Here is a 22,717-nt window from a genome sequence, read left to right on the forward strand (position 1 = left end):
TGATTAAATGAGAAGCTACCACTAGTTCGGAATGTAGATTCTAACTAGAAGAACTGGCAAGAATATCAGTATATAAGTAGTATTATTGGATTATTTATTTAATTTTTCAATTTATTGGACTTACAAACCATTTATTGCACGATGATGGTTCTATGTCAAAAATATTTACGTCAACAATAACTGTAAATAGTTTCTACTGAATTAAATATATTATATGGCTATAGACACGTATATAATATATATGAGAGGAACAAACAATCATTTCTATAAGAAAATTACTTCTTCTCTTTTTAATTTTAATTATTTATTTTAATTTATTTGTTATTATTTTTTAATTTTATTTGAATTTAATGTTAATTTTAATTTAATATGGATTGTTTAATCTGAAATAAAGTATTATTATTATTATTATTATTATTATTAAATTTTTAAATGTGTAATTAATTCCGCAATTGTTGGTTGTTGTTGGAATGTTTCCAGCGTTTATTTTTTTTTTATTTTGTGAATAATCTAACATTAGTTAGTAATAAAACAAAGATTAATATTAACGCAATAATTTATTAATACGCTAATAATTCAATAATTATTTCATTTCACACTATTTTATAGAGTCATTTTAAGTAGTAGACAGTACAATCCTTGTTCTTAGCCTTTTCAATTAACTTTACAAAACCGTCATACATCAGCAATCCCCGCCCTCGCTCCTCAATCTTTAACTTCTTTATATACAACATTCATAGGCAATAAACAATTACATATATTAAATTTTCACTTCTTTCGATCGGAATTTTATTGAATAATTAGTATAACACTTTTATTGTATAGCAAATTATCCTTTCGATAAAAAAATTGTTTATCTGTAGGTACATAATAATTGCTGAAGTCTCTTTTTTATTTATAGAAATAAATTACAAACTGGACTCTTAAAAAGATTGTCATTTTAATTTTATATTTTAAATAATTAAACTTATGTAAAATAACAACAAAAATCAACACTTTTTATTATATATTGAACAAAAATAATTTTATTGATACATACATAAGAATCAATTTAAAGAATTTCCATGAAAATTTTATTTCCCTTTTGGAAGGAACTAATAAAATATCGCTTTTCAACGGCATTAAGCGGCAGTAATAGCCCGAACATTCACGCTCAGAGGCACAAATTTAATGGCCTTTTACTGTCTCGTTAACAAAATAAACCAACGTCGTTAGTATTTCAAAACATTTCTCGGTAAATTGACCTTTACGGTTTCAGACTTAACAATTGAATGATTTCGTAATGCAATTTTATGCGTAAAATATAACATTATTTTACAGTCAAAAATAAGCGAAGCCACTTAACGGTACTGAGTGAGTATGCATAATAAAACTCCGATCGAAAATAGTCAAAATATTTCTGGTATATTACGAATAAAATTTAAGAATTATAATTACAGGATCTTTATTAAATTTAATCTATTTATTGGCACTAACTAATTACTATCACAATTGGATGCAGCGATGATGTTAAAAAAAAATTTAAGCGCAGATGATATTCTGACAGTTGATATTGAACAAGCAATAAAAATATTACTAAATGCGCTTTCAAATCATTACTAATGATAACGACTTCGAAATATTGAATAATTTTCAAGATATTTATAATTGAAAACATTGATTATTATTTATTAAAGAATCTAATTATAATCGTTTCTATTTTAAAAGTTAATTATATTTATAATTTATGAAATTGCAGATTATGCCAAAAAAAAAAAACCAAAGAACGCAAAAATATAAGTATCGATTATAATAAAGCTGCTAGTAGAAATTTAGAAAAAAAGGAAACATTTAGTTTTTGGACGAGAATTTGAACAAACTTTTTTAAAAGATCAGAAACAGAACTTGGCAAATCAGCAATTTCAATTAAAATTGACATTCTATCAGAATCATACACAAGCTGCATCTTCTATACTTTAGTAACCATTTTATATTCAGCTATACAATTCCCATAAAGTTTGGCAATAATCATTGTAGGCTTATCAAAAATAGAAGGATTAGAGATTAATATATATCACAAAATATATTCATTGTCACAACAAACGATAATATTTCCTTTTCAATACCACAATAACAGCAAAATAAACATCATACTACACGTATTTAATATAAACATATTAATACTAGGCTTCTCGTAGACAGTTAATTTCATAATTATTAAACTTAACGATACTAACATTTTTAATCTACAAAATATTGGTGAGATGAATTAGATACTTTTGTATCAAAATATTCATTGAAAAGGAAATATAGAATGATTAACAAAAATATGTTGCGGTATTGAAAACAAAATTTAACATGTAGGCCTGACACCATTCATTATGGACCACTGAAAAAGAGGTATACCATTTATTCACTCATTATTTTTAAATTTTAATCAAGCTACGACTAACATGCATTTGTCTATAGATGTAAATGCAATAAAACGCGACTGCCTAATAAATGTACTAAAATATTTTAAAATTTAAATGGAAAGTTTAATTAATAAACTGACTGAAGCTGAAAGTAAATTTTAGTTTTTTGTTTATAATTTTTTAGTTACGGTTACGAAGATCGAACACCATAAAACTAAGCGCTATATAGTATTTCATACTGGAGTAATCAAATTCAGTCAATATAAGTCTAAATAATGAACCATGGCGTACTTACGTACATCAGGGCTCGAATGTATTTAATCGATATAATAGTAATATGTCGTTATGTAATAAAATATCTTTCGAATTTAAACTAGATAACTTGATAGACTTTGAAATTGAAACAATGAAATTTAGAGGGTATATAAGAAAGCGATTTAGTCGAAGATACTCTGAGTAAAAATTACATTAAGATAATTAATTGTATAAGTAAAGCTTTTTATATAAAGATATCACTAATAATAATGGTCAAAGAGAAAGAACATTCTAAATTACAGATTCAAATGTAACTTGAAAAGTTTCTTAAGATAAATAAAACGATGAGTCGCAAATGATGAAATTGTTGACAATAATTATTATCCTAATACACAAACACATATAAATTATATTTATCTTATCAATGGACGAACACATATCATTCGAGTGAATGCAGTCTACTCAGACGCTACCATTAAAGTCATTGCTTTCGAATGAACTTATTTAAAGTTCCAAATGCGACTCTATGATCACATTAAGTGCACTTCACTCACAATGTAATTTCAGTTCCGATGTGCCAATCGATTTCAAAACAACATATACATCAATATCACATATTTCACTGTTAAATAATGCAAAATATATCCGAAATAATTACTTAATGTGTACCTAATCATAAAACACAATCCGGAGAATATTCTATGCAGTATAAGAAAAAACTAATTATAACATCTTTGAATGGTAACTTTGTTGAAATAATCCATTGAGATCACACACCGCTTCAGATTATCTTTAAATCACAATTTTGTAGGCTTCACTTGTTTCCTATGAATAGCAATCATAATACGTCTTTTGTCAGCATCTTCTCATTCCACTATGTCTTAGAGAAATTCCGAACCACTACATTAACTATGATTTGGTTTTTTAGATCGGAATAATTTAAATAGGCCACTTTAAGGTACTCTGAGTGAGTTGATGATATCACTAGCTCGTTTCACTTTTCTTTCTTCATTTTATTGATCAATTATAATGAACTCGTTTGGAATATTCAAAATAGTTTGACTAGGTTGACTTCAATTCAGAGATTAAGTTCTATTGTTAACCATTCCCATAGCTTTGTAGAATTCTTCGGAGATATCAAGGAGCCAAAACAAACCTCAAATATAAAGGTATGTCAGAATGGACATTGTTACAATAATGAAAATATTTGGTGATCTCAAAAATCCCTTACTCCAGCTGCAATCCAGGTCCTTTGCTATAACCTATAAAATGATAATTAACTATTGATTGAGTATTTTTAGTAAAAAATAATAAAAGGACAATAATAAAATTCAAATAATTATAAGCTATTCGTCAAATAATATTTACTATACATACATCACTAAAAGTTCGGTTATAATGAGAAGGACATTTTGCAAATCGGACATCATCTCTTGTTGATATACAGTCAGATGGGCCATCGCAAAGGTACTGTCTTCGTTTCCTATCCCATGCTTGCACCCATCTGGAAACAAAAAAGGAATAATCCGAAAATATTTAACGCACTTGCAGCTTTTAACTGTCATATACATAGTTTTGTAGTTATATTCGTATTTTGTATGTACTCTAAAATTGTAATTATAATAAAAGGATATCAAATTATAATTTTCTTAATAAGTTATATTTGAAAAAGATAGTTAAACGACTTTATTTTTTTACTCAAAATAACGGGTTTATTCAATTTGTTTCTTACCCGATGCGACAATCACACTGAAGAGGATTTCCAGCTACGTAAATATCATGAAGGAATAAAGAGTTTGGTACACCAGGCCATTCGTGCCTAGCTGGGTTCGGAACTCTAGCGATCATATTGTCCCTCAAATCTAAGGTCAAGTTCTTGATACGACCAGGTCTCCAAAAAACTTCATTTTCTATTTCTTCGATGCTAGTGTTGTAAACCGTTAATGTTAGCGTTTGCGATGTAACACCCTGTAAGAAATATTTTTATTTAAATAAGAATAATTGTGTATTATATAAAATATGTAAATATAAATTGCACTTATAGTATTGCTTAGTAATTTTAATAAGGATTTCGCATTTTATATACAACAATTTATGCGAAAATTAATACGATTTGTTATACAAACGAGATATATTACAAAATATAGTTACTTTTAAAACATTCTGGGAAAGAAATTTCAATGCCCTTCCAGTTACAGTGATATTATTTAACTTGGACGGTAGAAACCCAAGCATTTCCTTGCTCAGATCGACCTGCGTGTTATCGATTTGTAGATAAAGATTTTTCAGAGCATCGTTGTGTGTAAGAATTTTAGGTAAATTAAAATCTCTGATATTGCCATTCACCGATATCTTTAAAGTTCTCAAACCATACATCTTGCTAAAAGCTCCATGCTGGAAAATTAAAAAAAATACATTTATATTAATATTTTTTCTTTGGAATATTACATATTATTATTATTATTAATAAAATATTTTACCTCTAATATACTTAATTTTAGATGCGTAACGTCAAGATATTCAAGACGTGGTGAAACTCCATACATACTGGTATTCATAAGAGCTGATATGGGATTACCAGATAAAGACAGCCGTCGCAGATCGCTCAATGAGTGTGTTGCCTGGAAAATTATAGACAATAAAAAATAATTACAAATAATTATCAGACAATTCGAGATAGTCTAGTGGTTCAAATTGAATCACAAGAAAAGTTTCAGTGATAAGTTATATGTTAAGTTTACAATTAGTTTAATGCTCAATAAGGAAATAAAACATCCATTTTGTATAGAAATAAATCTGCTGTCTCAGTTATGTAGCATAAAGATTCCTATCTATTAGTTAAGTTACAGGGAGAAGCTTGATATATTAAAATATACTCTATTCCAGTAGGCTCTTACAATATTACATTACATACATTTTTGTATCAAATTGAAGACTAAATAAAATTTATAGTAACCACCGATTCGCAATGCAGATTCTACCCTGAAGAACCAGCAAAAAATTCATTAAGAACTTATTTTCCAACGATATCATATTTAGGTATGTAAATTAAATATAGTTAAAATATAATTTATTCGAAACAATAAGGATTTGAATCTGAAACCTGTATTTACGACTTCTACAGTGAGGAGGGTTTTTGTATATGCAGCATTAATTTATGTATTTATTAGCAAATACTTACTACAGGGACATTCGTTAAGTCATTGTACGAAAGATCTAAGGATCGAAGACGGGTCAGATTTGCTGTAATATCCGTCGGTACTGATGGAAGATTGTTGTATGACAAATCCAAACTTTTTAACTTCGGCAATGGCATTGATGGTACCTGAAATAAAATTTGCATTCTAAATATATCAGTTCGTCATACAAACAATGTATAAAATACGACTATATTTATTGAAATAGAGTTGACCTTTAATAAAAAAAACCTTTAGAGTTTTATACTTACAGAAGTTAGGCTAACATTCTTTAATCCTAAATGTGATAATCTTCTTTCCAAGCCCTTAAAGATACTACTACCACGTTCACCGTTGTTGAACGGTGTGTTCATACTCAAATCCAACCAAAGCAACCTTGGTAAGGCCGTGAAAGAACCGCTTTCAACTCTAACCAAATGGTTGTCAGAGAGGTCCAACCAGGCAAGCGACTGAAAATACAATAATCTTTAATACGAAATCATGCAAATAATTTGATAAATTACGTCCTCTATGCGAAAATTGTAAAAAGGGAAAGGTTTCTCAAGATGTAAATATATAGATATTACATGCAAACAAGCAAAAACTAAAATTCAAAATGCGATTCATGCAAAAGCCGAACTAAAAGAAATGGATGTTTTCATAGGATTCAAATTAAGGCGTTGGACATTTAATGTCAACATATCTATTAGAAGTATTTAGAACGTTATGGCTATACCTTGAGTTACGTAACTAGCTTTAAAAACAAAAGCATATTTTCAGGGTAGCTTGAAGTAGAACTGCTTATAGTTATTTGTATATTTCTTAAAATGAATATTTGACAAATAAAGCGCAAAATAAGAAAGCTATTTTTTTAACCTTGAGTTGTTAATAATATTGTTTATTAAAGATGCATTATCATCCGTGTTTTACAATAATAAATATTAAAACATGGAGTATCTAACAGTTGATGCCAATAAGAGCTTTGAATTAAACAATATCATACAAAAGTTCATTGTGTCATCACTCCTGCAAATATGATAACTTGCAATTCGAACAACTCGTGACTATGAATGTATTTGTAATTGACAAATGTTAATTCTCATAGGGTAACTCAAAGTATCACGGTATGAAAACACCAAGCGTTATGTACAGAAGATCTACCTTATACAAAACATTCTGCGGGTACTGTATCTTTCGGTGCAACACTCTGGGATGGTCTCGTCTAGCGGTGTGGTACATGTATTCCTCACTGTAGTCCGGCTCCTCCAACCAGTACTCGCTCGGTTCGTGCTGGACATGACATATTAGCATCTACCACACACTGGCAACAGTAGCGTAGCGTTAGGCAAAGGGCCCTAATATTATTAGCCCGAGCATACGTTAGTAGCTATTCTGTCTGACCACTTTCTAAACTAAACTAAATTAAATGGGTTCGTGTGAGTTTAACTCACTAAATATTCGTATGTATTAATCGAAAATTCGTTAAAAAATTAACTTTACAAAGAATTTCGGTAAAAGGAAAAGTAAAATTAAAATCACCATTGCCATGATAATTTTTTGAAATCCAAAGTTTTATTTAGGTTTTTTTTAGTTTGTATTTGATTAGACAAATTAACTTACTTGGAGATGAGAAAAATATTCTTGATTTTTGATTTGCATTTTCCTACTAAATTAAGAACCAGTCTTAATCCAAAGCCCTTTACTTACCTAGCTACGCCACTGAATGGCACCACGTACCTATCTATTGGTTAGTATCATTCACAAAGAATTAATTTTGTTCCATAACCTCCACGTATTATTAAATAATTAAAATATTAAGTCAAGCATTTCAAATTGCATAAGATTATGTACACACTTTACTAAAACCATTAATCTGATTTACTTAATACGGGACTTCGAATTTATACTACGGGAAGTTGCAAGGATGGCAATTTAAATCTTTTAGAGGGATGAACTGAGAAAAAAGAGGATATGGATCTAAACAATGCATTGGTTATTATTAAATACGGATTTGAACCGTGCTTTCAATAAACATGACCAATCACAATTTAACGTATATAAATTACCTCATATTTTCTTGTATTCTGCTATACCATTAATCAAGCAGTTAGTATCGAACTAAAAAACTATCAAAATTACTTGAATCTAAGAGAAATATTGATTCACTTACTCTGAACCTTTGAACTAAATCCGTGATGGCTACAGCTGGTATTGTATTTCCACTTAAGTCGAGTTCAACTAAATTAATAGCTGCAGCAGGTGATAGGCTGTTTGTTGGTATTCTTGATAGATCATTATCGGATAGGTCTAACCTGTCAAAACAAAATAAGATTTTTTAGCTTCGAATATTATTGCATAATTTCCAAAATATCCAATATAATTACAAAGTTCCTGGAAGATTTCATTTCATCATGTAAATTGTGAAATTTGTATCAACTGAAATTTTACCTTTCTAGAGATGGTGATATAATTAGGTTGTCTGCCAAGTTTTTAATGTTGTTATCAGAAAGATCGACTGAAGTGAGCGCCTGCATGTCGTGGAACACTTCAACGGGCAGTTCAATCAGATGATTGTGAGATAAGTCTATTATCTGGAAAAGCACCATATTGTTTTATTTTATGACACAAATACCTTAAATTTTTGATTTTGTCAGTCTGCTTAAAATTAATCAAAGTATATTAAAGAAGTTGGAAGTTTCAATAGTAGGTTTTATAAATGTAAAATATTTTCTAAGGTATTCTTAACTATTATGTTATTTTCGTTGGTTTCGAAACTTACTGATCTTTTAAAAGTAACTGTGATTATTAACTTACTTGCAAGTTCTTAACTTTCTTGAAGCAATCATATTCCATATGGAATATTTGATTATGTGACAAGTCCAAGTATTGCAACATGAGCATTGACCCGAAAACTTCCCTGGTTACGTTTCTTATTAAGTTGTATGAAAGATATAATTCCGATAGAGTTAAGTCGGCATGTCTAAAATTTAGATAAATTTTGTTTTTAAAATAAAGTTTATTCTCTGCAGTTAACTTTTATTGACAGAAATGGTTAAAAACAAAGTATCTTTTTTCTTAATATTTACATTTATAATCTAAACATTTTTTTTGTATTTACCTAAAATAATAAGGCGCAATGTAAGAAATATTGTTGTGAGAGAAATCCAAGGCACGTATGTTTACTGAAACAGTTCCAAGACCTAAAAATAAAAAAAAGAATTATTTGTAACTGCCTGACAAACGAAATTAAAAATCATAATACAATTAAAATACAGAAAACAAATATATATTAAAACATAGAAGGTATTTAAATTAGAACTAAAAACTAAAAATCACCTCGTTCAATACGCAGAGGACTGGGATCCTCTGATACTAATCCTGTGATAAAAGCGAGTGAAGTTAAAAAGGCATGCAAAGAAGAAAAATGTTAAGACCAAAAAAAAGAAAAATTAAGTTTAGTGACAACTCGAAAAAGGAAAAACAAAATTATAAGTAAATAATATTAATGAGGCAAAAGAAATAAAGAAATATTAGTTGTAATCAAACTAATAAACGATTAAATACCAAATAGAAAAAAGTCTAATTAAAACTTACTCTGTGCTTTAGGTGGGGGATAGAAGTTTGACGTAAAAAAACTTGGAGCATTCGAGTCGGTTAAAGAAATTATTCGGTTGTATGAAACATTTACTTTTAAAGCCGTTGCTGATCCTACTTGGTCGAAAATTGAAAACTTAAACGTTTCCAATTGGTTGAACGATATGTCTAACCTAGAATAAAAAATAAGTTATTATTTTGTAATATTCTGCAATTTTCTAATTTAGTTCAGGCTCAATGAGCAAAATCTAAGACTATTCCGCTTACTCTTTGAGCGCTGGTAAATTCTGGAATGCTTCTTCACTTATTTCAGTGATAATATTCCCTCTTAATCTGATCACTTTCAAGTTGTCCAAGCTGGTAAAAGACCTTCTGTAAACTGTTTCAATTAAATTGTCTTCTATGAGGATCTCTTGAAGTTCTCTTAAATTGACAAAAGTGTGTTGATCTATTCTTTGCATTTGATTTAATGACAAGCATACGCTTTCCAACTGCCTATGGATATCACTCTGTAAGAAAAATAAATAAATAATTAATACTTTGTGAAAGAAAATATATTCAAAATAGGTTAGGTAGGTATTCTATTTTTTACATTTTTAAGATGCACAGAATTGTTTTTAACAATCAAAAATCAACCCAATTTTATTAACACGCTACCTGCAAAGTTCCCTTAGAAAATTGATCGATCAGATTGTCTTGTAAATTGAGTGTTTTCAATTTATACATAAAGTGGAACGACGTATCGGGTACGTTCTTTAATTTGTTGTTGCTCAAATCCAAATATTCTAATTCAATAAGAGCCTTTAATGGTTCAAAAGGCAGTATTTTTACAGAATCTGCTAACCCGTTCGCCATTTTAAGTGTAGTTAGACTGTGTAACTGAAAATTACAAAGAAGTGGTTTTATTTGATCTAAAATAATATTATTTATTTGAAATTTAAGTAAAATAATAGGCGTTTTGTTAAAATTAAAATTAATATTACCTCAGCAAAAGCAAATGGGTCAATAAAATCTATATTGTTTTCAGACAAGTCCAAAGTTTTTATCGTTCGAACGTGTTGAAATGCACTGGCTTCGATTCGATTAATTGTACTCCCTATAATTTTCAAATCTTCTAATTCCACGCCGAATTCGAGGAAATCTTCTGCAGTTATACTGCGTCTTATTAATTTGCTCACTGCTAAGTATCGAAGAGAACGCATTCTGAAAGGTATAAATGCATCAGATTTGAGAAAACATCCTTACATTAATTAACCAAATAAAAGCGTTGTGCAACTAATCCCATATATTTTTTTCTATCTTGTTTATGTTATGTATTTACACAACCTAAAACTTTGCTTAAATCATTTATTTGTGAGAGTTACCGAATTCTCCATCACCCTCAAAATAGTTAAGAACACATCAAAGACAGAAAACATATCACGAAACACATTACACGTTTCACAAAAAACAAATAATACAAGTACAAGCATTTCGTAATCACAGAAAATTCAAGATTCAACGACAATTCTACAAAGATGCATACAACTAACAATATTAATATTCTACCTGATAATAATGATTTCGATGACATTGATTAAAATATCTTACCAAAAAAAGCATGTCGTCAGTTTTAAGATGAAATGATATCTCAATAACAAACAATATATGAACGTAATAAGAAATGTTTACAAAAAGAACTTACGTAGCCACATCAGTTAAATGCACAGAAATCATTAAAAAAAATTTAACAAAGTAAAACAAAACACGCTTTAAAATGTTAAACTAATTGCATTGAAAGTGATGAAATAAGCAAGACACCGACATCCTTTCAAAAACGTTGTACAACATAAAGCCTCGGGTGGTTACAAAAACATACCGCAACTTACTTGCTCTGATATCGGCAAAATTGTATGTCAGACTCGTTTCTGTAATCAAAATTTAATAGCAAAGACTCGTACGAAGCTAAATATATAGGTAACACCAGTTTTTAATTCTAAATTACAATTAATAATAAAAATAATAGCCGAGCTAACACTATCTTGTAAGTAATATTTACAAAATACGAAGTAATGTACTCAGCTTGTATTAAATAGCATAGACTAACCTACGCAAATTACGCAGCCAGAAATTTTCATACATTACTTCTTAGATACAGTACAGTACATTACAGTACAGATACATCTCTGTTCTTTTCAGTGCTTAAGAACTACAATATATATTAAATACTAAGTTAAAATATTATACTATAAAAGCTATTAAGATCAGAAAAAAAAAGATTATAATACAGTACTTATAAAGTTAACCGATATTTATAGAATGTAAAGCATGCATTAAACTAATAACATAACGAAACATTTTTCAATGTAATATAATGAAAGTGTAAAAATTTACAGTTAAAATGTGAAAATTAGAAAAGATAAACATATTGAAACAACATAAAAATGAGTATTTAATAAATATATACAAATTTTAAATAATAGAGATTTAACTGAACCGGAGTTCATTACCATGTTTAATCTGTAAACAGTTAAAAAAATACATATATATTATTGTTGTTATATATTTATTTTAAATTATATAAGACAAGTTTTTAGGTTGTGTAAATTATTATATATTATTAGTTAACGCTAGTTAAAATCGGTTTTTTTAAAGAAAAAGCGACGAAAAACTAACCTTCTAACATCTTGTAAGCTCATTTCTAGAGAAGATGAACCACTGATATCCAAATAGAACAATTTGTATTGAAAATTGTTAGCAGACGGTGTCGAGTATTCAGAAGGATTATTCGTTGCGAGTAAATTTGTATCAACCTAAAATATAATTGCATTATTGTATTAAATGAAATGAATAAATAAGGCTGTATATTTCGTATTACCAATCTTTTGAGTCAATATAAAAATATTCAAATCATTAAAAAAGTTTTGAAAAATAAGAGCCAAGATGACGCATCGAACATTTGGATGTTATCTTATAACTATTTTAATTTAAATAATTTTAAAGAATGAATAATAATAGCACATCCAGTAAATATTTTCATAATAACCAAATTTATTTTTCTTATTTACGTTACCTTATTCTCTCTAAGGTTCAAGAATCGCAACGAGTCTAATTTGTTCAACATGAATTTTGATATCATCGTCAAATTATTCTCAGATAGATCTAGATTCTGAAGGCTGTTCTCGAGACCGGCGAAGGAGGCTGGGGATAGTTCAGTCACACCACAGTCTCGGAGAGACAATGTTTTTATTTTCGCATTGCGGAATGCATCCTCCTGAAAGCCATATTTGCATAAGTCTAATAAAAAAATATTTAATTAATCCTATTTAATAAAATAAGTATCCTAATATACAACTGAGATAATATTCTAGGAAGAAATATTAACATAAATATGTCTTTGTTGGGAGATATGAAAATTCGTGGCCTCCTTAAATGTGCCACTAATGTCTTCTAAAATTGTATATCCTTTCGCCTGTAATTTCACTGGCTTATTGATCCTTCAAACCGATACACAGTCATACAAAGTATTTATGTTTGGCGGTAGGGTAACTAATGAATGAGTGGCCATTCAGTCGGACCTGTACAAAGTCCAAAAAGAAGTTAGTTTTCAAAGTCAAAACAAAAATTATAAATTACTTACTCTTATTGTAAAAATAGGATTTCCATTGAGACTTGTTGTGTTTAATATGTTAAAGTATTTAAAAGAACTCGGTAAAAGGATTTTAATGTCGTTTTGGTCCAATCTGAAAAAAAAATATTAAGAGATACTATCAAAAATGTAAGTGTGTTTGTAGATTTTTTTTTTACTTAGTAATGTTGCAACGGCGCAGCTTAATTTTACCTTACGATTAGAGGTTTCGAGATTTTATGAACAGAAAAGTCTTTTTATCTCAGAAAAATACACGAGAGGGGATTTTTAGTAACATTTGTAGAACTTACTTCAGATAATCCAGAGATAGCTTCACACCATTAAGATCATGAGCTGGTGGAACCTGCTTTATAAGATTGTTAGAAAGATCTAAGTGACGGAGCTGGCGCAGTGGGGATAGCTCTTCGTAAGGAATCAACGTGAGCTGGTTGTCACCAAGGAGAAGCTGTAACAATAAGCCAAAATATTAATATAGAAGAAATTTTGACCAAAACTACTAAATTTTTAGTCATCGTATGTTACAAGTCCAAGTAAAATACGTCAATATTTCAAGTTTAGGTATGTTACTTAATATAATACTATGTATTCTGTTTTATATCTTATTTCTGTTAGTTATGTTCTTGTTAACGTTTTTATTATGAACATTTCTGTCTGCAATTAATATAACTTACCTTGCTTAGTCTGCTCATACCATCTCTGAAGACTCCACTGTCGATTACAGATAAATGGTTCCCATGTAAATCTAGTGTTTCGAGAATCAACAGCCCAGAGAACGCATCGAGAGGGAGAGTGGCGATCGAATTATCAGATAATATTAACGTCTGTAATGAGTTTTCTAAGCCTAGCCAATTATCACCCGTTATTTCTGTGATTTCATTGCCTGAAAAAAAAACGACTATCATTATTAAGTTTGTACGATGAAAATTGCTTTTCAATAAAATTAATAAAAAAGTTTAAAAATATAATAATAACGACAACATTAATTTGAGACAAAACACAATGCTTTACTTTATAAATACATAATATGTCAAATCAGCGTCAGCAGAATTTGTTAAAAAAAGACCTTAAGTAATTAAGTATGAAAAATATCGCACACACAGCTCTTGAGGGAAAATGAATGATGATAATATTTTATTTATTAGGTTGTTGGCTTAGTTAATAATGTAGCTTGAATAATAAAAGCTTTTTCCTCGAGGAAAAAACTGTAATGAGGCGTTGAAAACGTTATAAACCGATGTAGTATTACTGCCGAGAATACTTCACGAAGCAAATTATGCCTTTAGATTAAATATGTGTTTATTTATTATTTTTAAAAAACAATCTCGATTGTTGGTGTTCTAAAATATAAATAGTTTTTTCTAATACCGTTTTAACTTTTAGAGTATTTAATAAATTGTTACTTTTGATAACATACTATTATTGCCACGACAATAGAATTTGCGAAATTGTACGTTGTTGAATTACTTCACAAGTTAAATGGCACTTTGAAATGAACATCATAATGTAGGGACAAGTTAAAGAGCAATTTACAACGCAAGCAGACAAGCAATTAATGGATGCAAACATCTTTAGAGAAAATTAACTCAACTCAAGAAACATCAACGGAAAAGCTTATCTCTAATGAAAAAGGCTCGAATGTCAATTCGTTGACTGAATTATTGACGTTGTCACAAGTTAGAATAAACAAATTTTTTGGTACAAGTTACGAAGCAAACGAAGAAAATGCGAAAAATTTTGATTTTTTTTTATTACAATTATTAAGAAAGTAATAAAAATAAAGTATTCAAAACATACTCGTGGTAATCAGTTTATTTACGTTTAAGAATGAAAAAAAATTAAGAAGTTTTTTTAATATGACACACATATACATATGTATGTATATATATTATATAGGCCTTGTTCTAGTAAGTTTCTTGTTAATTTAGATCTATTGGAGAGGCTATCGTCGCATGATTTAATATTTCCTTATTAAATTCCTTCCAGCCTTTGTGAGTTAACCCCTTAGCTGCCGATCTAGATACTTATACATTTCTAGAATTGCTTCTTGCCATGGCTATATGTAAATATTACATATTATCCAGCTAAAATGTTCTCATAAAAAAAATTCATTAATTTTAATAAATTCCAATCGAAAATTGGTATTTTAATAGAGATTGAAAAAGAGAAATTTAAAAACAAAAAACTCACCTGTTAAATCTAGTAGGCGCAACTTCTGTAGGTACCTTAACGCTCGGCTCGGAACTGAAGTTAACCTGTCTTGTTTCAGCTCCAATTCCCAGAGAGTATTGTCTAGTCCATAAAATGCCTCATCTTGGATGCTCTCTAGTGGGTTCTGGTTTATAGCGAGCCTGTACATACCTGAAATTTATAAGGTTATACAAATCTGTGATACAATATTCCTAGTGAAATATATTTCATGAAGAAACATCTATCCTATATTTTGTATCATATTTTTCGTAATTCTGTTACCCAATTTTCAATAAGGTTCAACTTTTTATTATTTCCAAAATGAGATAGAAATATAAGCGTCTAAGATATTTATCAATGGGATGAAATGTAGCTTTTATGAATATTACCTACATTTTTCTGTTTACCATAAGATTATTATATAAAATAGATTACCGATTGAAGTTTATTTAGTATATAAATATTTAAAAGTTATTTACTTAAAACGATGTAAATTTGAGCGTATACGTGTATATATTTGTCGACCCGATCTCTTAATTAACTGTGTAAACAAGTTCAGGTAAACTCGTTGGCGAATGGCAATCTCAGTACCCTAACTTTGGGAGTGTACTATTTCGTAGAATATTACAGTATATTTTAAAAACAATTTTAAATGAAATAGTTCAATAAAGTTTGCATTTCCGCATTCGGATTTTATGGTGCAAAATTGCGTGACGTAATTTTGTTAATTTAATTTGGGCCCTTTTAGTGCTAAATACGGTTATTCATTACTAAAGATATATACTATTTTTAGATAAGGTTAAATAATAATGATTATAACAGTTGCTATGAGGCCTTTTAAGTCAACTAGCGGCAATTCTCTTAGTTAATTGGAAAAAAATGCATGATAATTTGCAATATTATAATGATCAAAATGGTAACTATGAAAGCATTAACACAACATTGTAGAAGTATTTTATTTATATATAGTACAAACTATTGTACTACTATTATTAATTGAAACTGTATTGAACTACTAAGTTCAATAGTAGGATCTCTTTTAAAGGTGGAGCTGAACAATCTTCGTAATGGGTCACGGAGTCCCCTCTTTTATTATTCAGAACGTCCACCGCAGTCCGCTAGTTATTCTCGTTTAGCTATTTTCTACATAAAGCACCTGATGCCCAAGAGATTTTCTCTTCCAAGAAGAGTTAGCTCCTACTTACTAGTTGATATTGTGAATTCAATCTTAATATCTGTAGCCATAACATTTTTATTTTTTATTTTTTTATTTCATTTTGATATTTGGGATGATACAATATTTTTGATGAAATTTGTAGCTGTAAATATTTTATCAATTTACTGATTTATTTTATATTTTTATAAGATTGACGATCTTCTCACCCGTTGCTTGAAAGAAATGCGGTTCAAGGTCTCTAATCTTGTTCCCAGTGAGCTGCAGAGTGAATACTTTCGAGCTGTTGACTGCAGCTGGTACCCTGAGGATAGGGACATGTTTGCAGGTCACTATTCCAAGGTCACCAGCCGGCTTTGAACACGTGCATAGAGCTTGAAACAGACACGGTGGATGGCCGGTGTCTACGTGTAACTGTAACAGAAAACCAAGATTATTTTTGTAGTGGTATTAAGTTTTACGAAACTAAAATCGACGATCTGTTTTATTTCAATTCAACGTTGCTTAAAATTCAAACCATAAAATTAAATTCGAATTATAAAAACCTACAAAACATGTAATTTCTATGTTGACCTTTGACTTGTCAGTACACAGTTTTTTTATTATGTTTTTTTTTATTATGCTTTACAGCAATTATAAAATAAAATTACTTTCTTATTGTCGTATCGTTTACTTATGGTCTTATTATGGTATATTATTGACAACTCTATTTAATTTTGATATACGAAGAGCAAAACTTTACGTTTTTAATTTTTTTTAAAATCTCCAGAAAGGAGTTTTTATTTTATCACGTGGATCGAAGATTAAGGAGCAATTGTTTATAAATCAAAAAGGAATTATATAAATATTAATAATATTCTAATCGTGCCCATATTTTTATTAAAAAAATATTTAAAAACTTAAAGGCAGCTTAAAATAAACAATTCATATTTTAAAACTTTATTGCTACATACATTTAATTTTGTGCACTTTTAACGTTAATACCCTGTAAAATTAAGTAGGTATTTTTATTAAATGAATTTAACGAACCAATGGCTCTAAATATATCGTAAAAAAGTCGATCTCATTTTGTGGAATATTATATTTTTTGAAACAATTTCATACGGCAATCATTTGTGCATGGTTTTCATTTATAAGCAATCTTTACTTGAATTAATTATAAAATAAATGTTCTGCGAAAAATTTGAAAAAAAAACGCCTTTGTTAATCTTGTATTTGGGATAGTTCTAAGAAATAGATTAGATCTAAAAATACATAAAATAGTTTTGATAGGTATAATACCATTATTTTAATAAAAATATACGTCTATGAATTTGTTAATAACATTAGAAATAATATGGTAATATTAGGGTAATAATTCAAGAAGGTACTTACTTCTAAGGCCCTCGCTAAGGACGCCCATATCATTAAAATAAATGTAACCACAATTAGGGTATATCCAAACTTGATTATCGCCATCAAACTCTGAAACAAAGGATATAAATTCAAAAAAAGGTTCTTTGTAGAATGATACTAAAACACGATAAAATTTGAATATGTTTTGAGAAATATACATAATATATTTGTATTTGTCTCTCAATATCACATTGCTTATATGATAAGTGTCTGCGATATTATAGTACCTAACGTTAATAACAAAATATATTTTTATTTTAGCATAAGATCCGATATGTTCTATTGGCTAGAACACATGAATTTTAATCGGAGATTCTTGCTCCAACCCCGGGAAAACACCTCTGAATTTTCATTTTGATTTATTTATTTACTAGTAAATGGGCCACTTCATTGTAAATAATCACTTCAACTGTTTGCCTAAATGGCATTTGGTCCGCTTTTTATTTATATAATTTGTTGGGGTCAATAAACTTAAATAAATAAATTAGTACTGATGGAAGTGTAAATTATTATGTATAAATATGTAATAATGGGTAATAATGTACGCAGTAATTACTTCATTATATGCTAGTTACACCGATTCAAAAACTCTTCCGACGGGATTACTGCAATACAAACTACTGCAATTTTGTGGACTTACACGAAACCTACTAACGGTGTCTAGAGAACAAAATATTGTACTTTCGTTTATATATTTTATTTATATCGGAGTCAAACCCTGAGATGGGCCAATACAAAAGCTAAATAAGTTTGGCTGTAAAAATATTAATATAGGAAATTCTAAATAGTAGACCAAACTGCTTGGATTAGTACGTAAAGATCCTGTCCCTGAACTATTTTGTGTTAGGTCCGATTGTTGGTCCATCGGATTATGAGAGTGAGGGAATACAGATTGCACCTTGTTTGCACTCACACTTGAACACTATGATATCTTCTGCGCAGATGCTAAATCTCTGTTGATAACGGCCGCCGTGGCCGCAATATTCAAGAGGATAATCAACATAGGAGTGTGATGATTTTTTAAAATTCTAAATTCACTAAAATCAATTCTATAAAACAATAAACGAGATGAAGTATTGTACAAAAGAGGACTTCGCAGTTCAATCGTTAATGAATATTTATAAAGTTGAATTGAAGGCGTAAAAGATAAGTGCCTACTGAATTTAATCTTAAGTCTAGTTTGAGTACAAAAGTTTGTTCGTTCTATAAATTTCAAGATAAAATATAATTGATTTGTTACATCAATATATTTGAGTAAGTTCATAGATTAAATTTTCATGAGCAAAAGGTGCTATTTATAATTCTGTACCTGGATATTTTATGTAGGCGTCATTAGCTTGTAACGAATTCAGTAGACGGTACATTGTAAAATTAAAAAATGAACTGCGATATATTGTCACTCAATTCAGATTCCATTATTTAAAACGAATTTATGGAAAACGAATAGAAATTTAAAATCAAAATAAGAATAGGATAGCTATTGATAAAATTTATGAGAATATTTATTTATGTTAAGATAACGTTATTGTCATGTAAAATGTTTGTGGGGTTTTTTGTGTTTTCGTTATCTCAAAGGATAAAGAAAATGCCAAAGCAAAAGTTAGACGATGTTTTTTTAAGCCAATGTTATTGTTATACGTTAAAGGAGGCTGTAAAAATGGTATTAACCGTTATTTGAATATTATGGTTTTTTTTTTATAAAATAGATATGCGGACGAGCAAATGCCTCTGGTGGTAAATGCTCACCACCCATAGACATCGGCACTGTAAGAAATATAGCACTAAATGCCACCGCTTAGGAATTAAGATGTAATGTCCCTTATATTTACACTGACTCACTCATCCTTCAAACCGGAATACAACTACTAAGTATTGCTGTTTCATAATAGAATATGTTATGTTTAATATTTTTGTGTTTGTAAGTAGATCAAAACCTGATATTTTGAATATGTTTTGTTTTGTAACTCAATATTAATGTATTATACAGGAAAGAGTATTTACTATATTTTTTTTTTAATTATATACTTTTCTTAAACAAAAGCCGAGATGGCCTTGTAGTTAGAAAGCGTGAATTTTAACCGATAATCGTGGGTTCAAACCCGGGCAAGTACCTTTGAATTTTCATGTGCTTAATTTGTGTTTATAATTCATGTCGTGCTTGACGGTGAAGAAAACATCGTGAGGAAACCTGCATATGTCTAATTTCATTGAAATTCTGTCACATGTGTATTCTACCAATCCGCATTGGAGCAGCGTGGTGGAATAAGCTCTAAACCTTCTCCTCAAAAAGGAGAGGAGGCCTTAGCTCAGCAGCAGGACATTAACAGGCTGTTACTGTTTACTGTACCTACTCATATGAAGCCACAAATATTACCATATTCATGTCCAATTAAGCATAAAGCCTTGACTTTAGAACTGCTAGCAAATCATACGCTGCGGATAGTTGTTCGAACGAAATTCCTGTTATTAGTATTAGCACGGAATACATAATAAGTGCCATAATAATCGACTTACGATAATTACTTTGTAATAGTTCTATGTTATGTCTATCCTCGAACGGGTAAATATTTTATTTTAGTTCCTCTAATTTGTTTTTTTAAATGTTTTTTGACTAAAATTTATGAAAAAATACCTAATGTTAATAATTATAAAATAAATAAGAAATTTAATTTTAATATTTCTTAGTTTATTTAAAACGTAAGTATACCATTAAAACTGATGTTGAAATGTTGAAATTGATATTTGATATGCGCCTGATATAAAGTAAATAGCAATTTTACGAAGTCGTTTGAAAGAAGGTCACCATAAATGCCGTCCTATTAATCAGGGTATTACCCGTTATAAATGTGGTTGAAAAAAACGACAAATAAACTTTATTCTCTTATAAAGTTATTTCATACAGGGTCGTATAAATGATATTTGATGAATATTAACGTGAATAATATAACGAAATCGCCATAAAAACGACCCATTATTTTTTATTTTATCTACGAAGCTATATTAAATATTGTTATACAAATATTTTAATTAATATAGTTCAATTTAATTATGTATCAATTCCCATATGCTATTTTCAATCAATCCGCAGGGAATAAGAACATTGCAATTGCGGTCCGAATTTCTACAAACAACAATGTTTACGATTGTGTATCTCATTTAAGCCAATTTAAACTGTAACACGAAGCTTTAAGGTCGTTTTTATGTTTCAAGTAGCATAGGTATGAATTATTCTGAGCACGATCGGTGATATGTTGATGGAATGCCGTATCTTGATTAGAGAGTGAAGTTTATATAATATCTGTGGTAATGCTTTTTATATGGTTAAGTATTTCGAATATTGTAAACTTTTGTGTTATCAACACGTGTTCGTGATAAAAGTTTCTGTATAATTTGTAATCGACAACAAAAAAAATATGCATTGCTATATAATTGTTTGTATCTTTCCGAAGAATTACAAAAATTGCAAACTCAAACATTGCCAAGAATTTTGGAGAAAGCGCACAACTATGAATAGAGAAATTCTTCGCGATATCTCCATAAAACCTTTATATAATTAGGTGTTGAAAGTTATTTTGTTCGTATTAATATTCATTTTAATATACTTCATTGAACACCATGACAAAGCAGCACAGACAAATAAAACAATAGACGGACGATCGGCCTTATCGGTAAATATCGATCTCATCCAGCCATAGGGCAGAGGAAATGGAAGTTTGTTTAGCGACTTAAAATTATTCAAATTTAATAAATGAAATTAAAATATTATTTTATAAAAAATATGACTTGAACAGAATATAATTAATATTATTAAGCAGAAAAAATCCTTGTATTTGATTTTTATAATAAAATTATATTGTAACCGGCACCAAGGGATTAGCTCAATGGTTTGGTAAGTGGTTTAAAGTTTATTTAGTTATATAAGGAAAACGTTTCATATATAGCCATTCTTAACATCATCTTCGGTTACAAAAGGGTGGTGTAAGTGTAAGGGTGTGATACCAAATGTGAATGCCTTTTATTCACAAATACTATGACAGCTCTGAACTATAGAATATATTATGACTAGCTACCCTATAAATAGGAGTTACATATAAAGCGACATACGTTATGAAACAAAGGACATTGAAAATAAATCATTAAAGGACAAACATACAACGAAAAAATTTTATTTTTGCCAGATCTTTCGCTGGCGTACGCAGAGTGTTTCATCAGTTTCATCACAATCGGATTTATTTATAGTATAGATAGGCGGATGAGCATATATGGCCACCTAATGGTAAGTGGTCACGAACGCCCGTTGACATTGGCATTGTAAGAAATGTTAACTATCGCTTACATTTTCATTTTATTTTTATTTCATATGGGTTAACAGACTGGCAAATAAACCACCTGATGGTAAGTAGTCACCTCCAAAAACATTGAGACTTTAAGAAATATTAACAATCCCATACATCGTCAATGTGCCACCAACCTTGGGAACTAAGATGTTTTTTTTTTTTTTTTTATAGTATAGGAAGGCGGACGAGCATATGGGCCACCTGATGGTAAGTGGTCACCAACGCTCTTAGACATTAGCATTGTAAGAAATGTCAACCATCGCTTACATATCCAATGCGCCACCAACCTTGGGAACTAAGATTTTATGTCCCTTGTGCCTGTAATTACACTGGTTCACTCACCCTTCAAACCGGAACACAACAATACAATTACTGCTGTTTTGCGGTAGAATATCTGATGAGTGGGTGGTACCTACCCAGACGAGCTTGCACAAAGCCCTACCACCAGTAAAATTTTCACCACTATCGGAAAAATAGTTTAGAAACGCATAGAGAACAAACATCTTCCAGACTTTGGTGTCAATTAGATTAGTAGTATTCGTGTGACGAAAGAACAAACTTCGAACGATAACAAATAA

The 22,717-nt window shown here is 29.5% G+C and overlaps 1 protein-coding gene across 5 annotated transcripts in view; it reads right to left on the bottom strand.

The window, feature by feature from the left end:
• Positions 1–538: 538 nt before the first annotated feature.
• LOC126772780 (chaoptin) overlaps positions 539–22,717 on the bottom strand; it is a 69,317-nt gene continuing 47,138 nt past the window's right edge. For 2 of the 5 annotated variants that reach the window (XM_050493354.1, XM_050493355.1), the window contains exons 4-29: positions 17,782–17,871; positions 16,617–16,821; positions 15,234–15,404; positions 13,718–13,926; positions 13,337–13,491; positions 13,038–13,140; positions 12,471–12,671; positions 12,074–12,210; positions 11,287–11,325; positions 10,402–10,621; positions 10,076–10,297; positions 9,686–9,927; positions 9,419–9,591; positions 9,161–9,202; positions 8,943–9,024; positions 8,639–8,804; positions 8,273–8,415; positions 7,995–8,136; positions 6,986–7,114; positions 6,097–6,294; positions 5,830–5,973; positions 5,129–5,269; positions 4,800–5,042; positions 4,381–4,616; positions 4,026–4,152; positions 539–3,910 (exon numbers count right to left, since the gene is read on the bottom strand). In XM_050493354.1, coding sequence (XP_050349311.1) covers positions 3,806–3,910; positions 4,026–4,152; positions 4,381–4,616; positions 4,800–5,042; positions 5,129–5,269; positions 5,830–5,973; positions 6,097–6,294; positions 6,986–7,114; positions 7,995–8,136; positions 8,273–8,415; positions 8,639–8,804; positions 8,943–9,024; positions 9,161–9,202; positions 9,419–9,591; positions 9,686–9,927; positions 10,076–10,297; positions 10,402–10,621; positions 11,287–11,325; positions 12,074–12,210; positions 12,471–12,671; positions 13,038–13,140; positions 13,337–13,491; positions 13,718–13,926; positions 15,234–15,404; positions 16,617–16,821; positions 17,782–17,871 — 4,065 coding nt within the window. In that variant the 3' untranslated portion in view covers positions 539–3,805. The remainder of the gene's footprint in view (positions 3,911–4,025; positions 4,153–4,380; positions 4,617–4,799; positions 5,043–5,128; positions 5,270–5,829; positions 5,974–6,096; positions 6,295–6,985; positions 7,115–7,994; positions 8,137–8,272; positions 8,416–8,638; positions 8,805–8,942; positions 9,025–9,160; positions 9,203–9,418; positions 9,592–9,685; positions 9,928–10,075; positions 10,298–10,401; positions 10,622–11,286; positions 11,326–12,073; positions 12,211–12,470; positions 12,672–13,037; positions 13,141–13,336; positions 13,492–13,717; positions 13,927–15,233; positions 15,405–16,616; positions 16,822–17,781; positions 17,872–22,717) is intronic. The other 3 variants (XM_050493356.1, XM_050493357.1, XM_050493358.1) reach the window with 3 other exon arrangements.

This window comes from Nymphalis io, chromosome 13 (genome assembly GCF_905147045.1).
Source record: "Nymphalis io chromosome 13, ilAglIoxx1.1, whole genome shotgun sequence".
Taxonomy (NCBI): Eukaryota; Metazoa; Arthropoda; class Insecta; order Lepidoptera; family Nymphalidae; genus Nymphalis; species Nymphalis io.